Genomic DNA, 8,536 nt, shown 5'->3' on the forward strand with positions numbered 1-8,536 from the left:
TTTTTGAAAATGCAATACCATTTAATGTTGCTACATCGCCTGCCTACTTCAGTATGATACGGTCTGTAGGATTGTATGGAAGAGGGTTGAAAGCACCTTCTATGTATGAGGAGAAGAAGATTCACTTGAAAACCCATTTAGTGATGGGATATGATTTCATTTCATATGTTTTTTGTATTTTGGGAGTTTTGTTAAACTAATATTTTGTGATTTTGTACTTTGGGACATAATTTTATTGCATCTACTTTCTTATTTGCCAATATTGCTATTATTTTCTTGCTAAAATCCTGAATTTTTCATTTACGCAATTCTGTCTTCGTGAGGCTTACGCCTCAGACCGCCTCGAGGCTTACGCCTCGCCTCACGGACGAAAACCGCCTCGAGGCGCAGTTACGCAATTTTAAACCTTGGAATATATAATAAAATTCAAAACATATTTGATATAGGTTTAGTGATCCCTTGGATTTATCTTAATTAGTTAATGTGATACGTTTATCATCACATATTTTATATTTTCCTTCAGCAATTGATTAAATTGTTATCAAATAGAAAGCTTCATGAATTTCCTATCATTTTCTAATTTAGTGAAGAAATGGTTAAGTAGATTAAAGTTGAATGACTTTTGCATTACTGCACTGCACATCCACACCCCCATACACAAACTTAATCAAGAATTTCAAAATAATTTATTAGAATATTAAATTTGACTCAAATCAGCTACAAAGTTCACTAAAAATCAATCATTTATTACTCGAACCTACTTTGGCTCATGTTGAAATCGAAATCATCAATTTCAAGTTGAGGTTAACTCATTCGAACTATACTCAACATCACTTTTAACCATGAGGTGTTTATTTCTCTTTATGTAGTTGATAAAAACCTTGATTCTCAAAGTGATCAAAGGATTATACTTCCAAACATTTTAATAATAAGTCAATGAACAATAAAGAGTGTGATGCTCTGGGAATAGCTTATCATTGGATTTTTCACTTTTTAAGATTTGGTAGGCTATTTTGTCCTTGCGCACTAAGGCTAAGAATACTGATCTAAGTAGCTATATAACCTCAAAAGCCTTGCACATCTCAAAAATCAATCACAATCTACATGTAGTGAGTATTTGAGCTCTAAATGTCACAATCACATACATCAACTCTTCAACTACACTCATGAAACCTCTTGAGAGCATCCTTAGGGAGGTCTCAGGAAGTGTCTAGGCTCAGGGATCTAGGGGTCTTCTCGAATAGTCTCTTAGCCTCATTCTTGGTCATACTCTTGGGAAATCCTTTGGCTTAGTCAATCAAAGGGACCTCCCAAGAATGTCAAGCGTAAGGTTGCCTTGGTACCCACGATATCTTGGCATTAACTTCTAGGCCTTAATGCACTCTTTTATACCGACTCACTCTTTGCTATTTATTATTTGTACTGATGGAATTGAAGCACAATTTCTACATTGCTGCTTTTTTAGCACCATTAGGATCATTCTCCCTACTATCGTTACCTCATTAGTACTATTGACCCCTGCAATTTTCCTTCTAATGATATTGACAATTTCTGAGGCACAAAGATGTACATCTCATAAGAACATGAACTCATAATCAATTTATAGCTCCAGTAATATTGTCATATGGTGGACACGCCTAGAGGTTAAAAGAGTTAAGTTTGAGACACGACAAACTCGAGCTTGGCTCGTTGCTTCAGAAAGTGGCTTGAACTCGACCTCGAGCTCAAGTTGTGCCCATGGAATGAGCTCCATCTTGGCTTTTCCATTTCCCATGCTCATGAGCTCAACTCAAGAGGAAGTTGGGGTGGGAACTCATTGGAGAAGCATCGACGAAGGAAATTGCAATGCGATCTTGCTACAAAAGGATCAGTAAGCCTAGCAGAGGAATTCTTTGCAAGATCTTGCTGGAGAAGGCATCAACCAGAATGGCGAGGGAAGTCGCTGTAGGATCTCATAGGAGAATGCATTGACAATATTGGCGGTTGGACTCTGCAGAAGAAGAGGAAGTTGCAGTGGCAACACGTTGGAGAAGGAATGATGTGGACAATATTGTGCTACGCTTTGGAGACAAAAACAACAAATGACAATGGAAAAACCGCAAAAATACTAGCAATAATGGATGTTTTTGGATTTGAAATTTATATTGAAAGTAAGATACAGGTGATCTATAATTTGAGAGATATATCGGCTCTCCCAAACAACCTTGACGCCGCTAGGAAGCCCTCAAAGAAAAAAGCTACAACAAACTCCAATTATCTCCTGCCCTAACCCTAAACACACTTTCTCTTAATTATCCCTATTACATAATAATCATAATTAAAACATTTCAAGACAACATAAACATAATTTAGGAAACTTTCATAAACAATTAAACATGATTTAGGAAACATTACTAAATAATTAAACATGATTTAGGAAACCTTCATAAACAATTAAATATAATTTAGGAAATCTTCCTAAACGATTAAAAACGATTAAGGAAACATTCCTAAATAATTAAACATAATTTAGGAACGCTAGGAATAATATTTAAAGCATACAATGTTCATAACTAAAATCCTCAAAATAGCCCCTTGCTTTTCCCTCCTAGCGGCCCCCTTCTCCTCATTCAAATTTGGCCTTGGGCCCACCTGAAAGGGGGCGGGATTCCCCCCTGTTTTCCTGGCTTCTACGCTTGGCGTGGACCTTGGCTAGCCCAGGGTGGACTGGAACTTCTATGACCTGTCCAGGAGGGACCGGCCTATCATATTATTTGAAGAAGAAGAGGAGTTTGTGATGCTTGAGGAAAGAATTGAGAATAACATCACAATCCCATCACTTTTTTTCTCAAAAAAAAAGAAAAAGAAAAAAGAAACGTACAACTTAAAGAACTAAATTAATGAATAGTTGTATAGCTTTTTACTGTTGCTTTGAATGCAACCCCATCTCTTCTATTGGAAATAACTCCATCTCTTTTCCTTTCTATTGTGTTAAGTGACTCTTCACTAGCAATGTTTCTTTTGCGGAGAAACCCTAAATATATCTTAATTGATCCAACTCACAATCCAATAAGTTGAGTCTCTTCAAGCTTGAACTTGAGCTTGAGGCTCGATAAGTTTGGCTCATGACCTCGTTGGTGAGTCGAATTCGAGCTGGCTTTTCTCACTCACACTCCCAGGCATGTCTCAAGGAATAATGAATTCCATACAAAGTCCTATAAGAAAGGAAAAGACACAAAAGTCTAGGAGGTTGGCAAATTGACTGATTAGCTAAGAGATTGATTGCACGATTCCTCTAGAGTCTTCAACAAGGTTGGGAAACATTTGACTTGGTTGACTCCTCTCGTTCTCACTCATCCTTTTGAAAATAACTTTTGTAGCTTATTTATTAGAGAATTTTCCTTCCTTGTTCCAGGTGGATTAATTTTGATTTATTCTTCTATCTTCGCTTGTTGCGACTTCCTCGGTCAAACCCCATTCTCTGTAATAGGTTCAAAAGCTCTATAAATCATTTCAATTGATCGCATGATGGACTTAGGTGACATCATCAAACAACTCTAAAAATTCTTGGTGCCCTCTCTTTTTTAGCATTTCTCATTGATTGTGATGGGGACATCAGATTTCGACACGTGTACCATCGCAGGAGGCGCCGATCAACAGCCATGATTCAGAGTCTTTATTTTTGATGTTTTATTTTATTCATGTCATTTATATTTCATGATTTTCCTTTTGTACCCCTATGAGGGAATTAGTGCTTGTTGTAGCCCAAGGGCAATGTCGTCTTTATGTTTTTCATTTCCGGATAGCCTATATAAAGGCTTTGTCATTGTATTTTATGATTTTTGATTGAATGAAAAATTTTCTACTATTGGTTTTCTTTGTGAGTTCAAGAAGATCTCTTGGTGAGTTCTTCACATGAGATCTCTTTGTGAGTTCTCTTAGGAATTACATCCATAGCTCCTCCTCATCCACAAATACTACAATCCATACCAACGGATTGGAAGAAACCGCCCCTCCACGTTTGCCGTCTCTTTGGGGATCATCACTCGTCGGCCACCTTAATCCCACCAACCGGCCACCTTGCCGCCGGTTCCTCCCACCTTCCTCCCTCTCCGCCACCTCCCCACATCTACCTCTCCACCCCTCATTGAAATTTGAATTTCAAATTTCAATTTCTTTCCAAATTTGGAAATTCTATTTTAGGAAAGTTTTTGAATTTTGAAACCAATTTCACATCAAATGAAATTGGATTCATGAGAAAAGATTTTCCTAGTCATCATCCTCATTTGGAAACCCCTCTCCCTCTCTCCCCAATTCCCTCTCTCTCTAGCAATGCCGCCGGCCCCCTCTCTTGGTCCCCATTAATTGAGCACTTAATTCCCTCATGTGATTTGAAATCCCAAATTAAGTGCAAACAATTTTCCCTCCAATTTTATTAAAACTGAAAATAATTTCAGTTTTAAAACTCCTCCTCCCCTCTCTCCCTACCGCCGGCTCCCCATTGTCCTCACCCTAATTATTTTCCAATTAATGCTTTAATTGCATTTAATTGGAATTTCAAATCTCATTACTTTTCCCTCCGAAATCCCTAAAACTGAAATCAATTTCAGTTTTCTAAAACCTTACTTCTCCCCTCACCCTAATCCCACCGCCGGCCTCCCCTCCTCTCTACAACCCGCCGACCACCTCTCTTCCCCTTTGGAGAATTCTTCGTGGCCACCACCCATCGTCAACTCCATGTCGTATGGCGGATCCCGAGCTAGAATGGGGGCTTGTGTCTGATGCCCAAGTTAATCTCGACGTACTACGATTGCCATTCTTCGACGCGAGATTTGAATCCGACGAAGACACCGTGGGAGATTACTTGGATCGGATCCTCCCGACCCTCATCCAAGTTATTGATAGACAACGTCTGGACTACGAGTGGACAATCAACGGCCGACCTTCCACACCACCTCCACATCCGGCGCCTTCCTCTCCTTCCCTACGGATCTTCGGCATCGTCGCTCTCGGAGTGGTCTCATCTCTTTTGTGGTTCTTCTTCTCCCAACAACCCTAGAAGTAGATAAATGAGCGTAGCCTCAAGGTGAGACAATCGCTTTGTTAACCGTTGGATTCTCGTTGGCTTTTCATTTGCACTACTACTTATTGCCGTTGTTATTTTATAGATCTTGCTAATTTAGCGGTATTACTTGCCTAGATTTGTTTAAATTATGAGATCTTTCTTGAAGTTTCAATTAAGCAAACCATTAAGATTGAACTTTCACTACTTTAATAAACTTTTATTAATTTTCTGAGATTCAAATTTCTGGTTTCACATTAGATTGATTCCTCTCTAGCTCCCCATCTAGTATATTGCGTACTCTCTCTCTCTCTCTCTCTCTATATATATATATATATATTATCCTTTGATGCATATACTCCTCATCGCCACCTCGGCCTGATAAGTTTTCATCGTCAACAAGCGACTTGATGAATATGGTTATTTACAAATTAGGAGCCAATGTCTTTCTTTTCAATTTTTTTTAAAAAAAATTGAACTTAAAAGTTAAAACTCTTATCTCAATTTTTTAGTTGGACTTCTTGATGAAAGGAGGAAATGTGAGTCTGTCTAAGGGCTTACTTTTGAATGTTTGGATATGTTGAAGGATGACTTGAATAAGTCAAGGATTTCAATGTCTCCAAGTCGTCAATCATGAACCTTCAATGGTTGAGAAGCACAAGGTCATGCCCACTACAATTGGATTTTAGCCCAACTATACCTTTGATGCAAGGCATTTGTTTGCATACTTGCGAGGGGCTTGTACTACACAACTTTCTATTCGTCTTGAACAACTAGTGTGGTAGGTCAGTTTGACCAGCATACTTTATCGGACTGATGTCTTATGTCGAAAGCTGAGAGATCATCAATACCAAGCTCCTTCAAGTAACAATCCTGATGAGTTTAGAATTCACTGAGGGAGTTTTATGTAAATTTCTCTAAACAATTACATAACATTTAATTACTTTTTTAATATATTTTAAGTTGTTGGTTGAATGATGAATCTTTTTTCTTTTTTTCCCAATTTTAACCTGAGTTTCAAACATGTATGGACGAAACTTTTCAAGAAGAAGAGAGTTGGGAATGCCAAAACTTATAACGAAACACAAATTAAAATTAGCTTGCTGCCTTGCTATAGATTATTTGAATTTTCTAGATTAATTTACTGCAATTACTAAAAATCTGTGAGTCGCATTAAATTTTTACTTTTGAATATGTTTCTTTTTAACTTTTTTTTCTGATGAATATTTATCTCCATATCTTGATTTTTTGAAGCCATGGAACAAAACCTTGGAAACTGGCCAGGAATGCGGAGGCCTACTTCTGACCCTCAGTCTAATGCTTTTGGAAACGTCTTCAATGGAGCTGGAAGTGGACTTATACGTGGAGGTTTGGGTGCATATGGGGAAAGGTTCTTGGGTTCAAGCTCCGAATTCATGCAGAGCAATGTATGATGTCTTATCACTTACATCAATGGCTCTTATATGCCTTAAGCCACATAAACATTTTTGTGGTTCTTTTGGACAGATTACTCAGCATCTCTCTGATCCACAGTACTACTTCCAGGTGAATGGCCGTTACGTAAGGAACAAATTGAAAGTGATCCTATTTCCATTCTTGCACAGAGTAAGCTCAGAACCACAATTTATACTTAGGCTTCGTTTGGGACGGCTTTCTTACTGTTTCTTAAAACAATTTTTTGATATAAAAATTTTAATTTTTGTACTAAAAAGCTGCTTTAAGAAGCAATAGTAAAGCCGTCCCAAACAAAGCCTTAGTTTCCATCCCCTTTACTCAATGCTTAACAAGTCAAGAATGTTATTTTTTGCTATTATTTCTTCCAGGGACACTGGACAAGGATAACTGAGCCGGTTGCTGGAAAGCTTTCTTACAAACCACCAATCCACGATATTAATGCTCCAGACCTGTATATTCCCTTCATGGCTTTTGGTACCTATGTCGTTCTTTCTGGTTTCTACTCAGGTGTTTTTGGAAGGTAATCTTCACATCAGTCAATTACAATCATACAAAGCATTTCCTGTTTCCACTTAAGAGTTGTCCTGGGGAATATTTAGATTGTTTTACTGGGAGTTCACTTGTTTGAATCAAAGAACCAATCCTTCTATACCCGAGGTGTAATGCTTTGTACCATAATCTCATGAATCTCATTTGGAGGGACCCTCATGTGATGTGGAACATCTTTGCTAAGATTTTCCTTAGGACTAACATATCATAATTCATAAGTTGTTACTAATAGCTTCTAGTATGCTCTTATTAGCCTTATAAATATGTAAGTATTGTAGTAGGAATGGAGCATTTGATGAAATATTATTCTCTTTGAAGCTTTTGAAACTTGGTGTTTGTCTTTGTTCTCCAGATTGGGATTTTCTTCTTGTTAGTTTGATTCTTCCAACGATCCACTGCATCATCATGCATCTATTATTCCCACTTCATGTTATCTACCTCCTTTTGAGGTCCTCTTTTATGATGCAGATTCACTCCAGAAGCACTGAGCTTGCAGTTTACCAAGGGATTGTTTGGTTGGCTTTTCGAGGTCCTCATCCTGGAAGGGATTCTGTATTCCATGGGCAGCGGAGAGGCGCCGTTGCTCGACATCGTTGCGTATGGCGGCTACGCCTTCGCGGCATTGTCGCTAGCCATTATGGCCAGGTTATTCTGGAGCTTTTCATACTACTTTATGCTGCCTTGGATTTGCATTTGCACAGGTGTGTTTCTCTTGAAGACAATGAAGAGGGTTCTGCTGGGTGGTGCTAGGGGTTATGAAAAACACTCAAGCAGACAGCATTATCTTCTTCTCTTAATGGTTGCATTCCAGTTTCCGCTTCTATTTTGGCTTGGTACTGTCACTGCATAACTTGGTCGCTTTCCTAACTCTTACCATTGATGTTTTAGCTGGTCTATTAATAGTTTTGTAAAATTTGGTCCATGAGATTTTACCTGTTTCTGATGTGCTACAATCCTTGTTCTTCATTGGTATGGCAATGTAATCCAATTATTATTTTATTTTTTCTTGTTCTTACTTGTCAGTCATGTTTCCAATATGATGATTGCTAATGGGAGCTTGGTTCCCTGATTTTTTTTTTATCATGGATTGCTTGTAAATGCCTTGTTTTGGTTTATGCTCTTGATCCAGTGACAGACAATTGGAATGTTGTATAAGAGGTAAAGCAATAAAGTGGATTGGAATGTCAAAGCCTTCCCCATGATTTTGGTATCTTCCCTAAAGTGTAAAAATAGGAGTGGCTCAACAATATTAGGCATAGAATGGAGAAATTATTTTGTGCGGATGACGGACTCAGCTCTATGTCCAGATGTCGCGGTACTGAGCTGTAGTACTGAGCCGCGGTACAGTTAAAAGGTGGCATGGTGCATTTTTTTTTTTGTTTTCGGATGACATTTAGTGTTCGCACAGAATTATTTTTCCATAGAATGAGTCTAGAAGAGCGTCAACATTTTACTATCCTAAGAGAGATTGTTGAAAGAAGAACAAAAAAA

General features: G+C 38.2%; 1 protein-coding gene across 1 annotated transcript in view; it reads left to right on the top strand.

Moving 5' to 3' along the window:
- LOC110107600 (protein YIF1B-B) overlaps nucleotides 1–8,047 on the top strand; it is an 11,464-nt gene extending 3,417 nt beyond the window's left edge. The window contains exons 2-5 of the mRNA XM_020837887.2: nucleotides 6,296–6,468; nucleotides 6,548–6,646; nucleotides 6,865–7,016; nucleotides 7,514–8,047. Of these exons, the coding sequence (XP_020693546.1) occupies nucleotides 6,298–6,468; nucleotides 6,548–6,646; nucleotides 6,865–7,016; nucleotides 7,514–7,895 (804 nt within the window). The 5' untranslated portion in view covers nucleotides 6,296–6,297 and the 3' untranslated portion in view covers nucleotides 7,896–8,047. The remainder of the gene's footprint in view (nucleotides 1–6,295; nucleotides 6,469–6,547; nucleotides 6,647–6,864; nucleotides 7,017–7,513) is intronic.
- Nucleotides 8,048–8,536: the final 489 nt, after the last annotated feature.

This window comes from Dendrobium catenatum, unplaced genomic scaffold, assembly GCF_001605985.2.
Source record: "Dendrobium catenatum unplaced genomic scaffold, ASM160598v2 fragScaff_scaffold_1061, whole genome shotgun sequence".
NCBI classification, from domain to species: Eukaryota; Viridiplantae; Streptophyta; class Magnoliopsida; order Asparagales; family Orchidaceae; genus Dendrobium; species Dendrobium catenatum.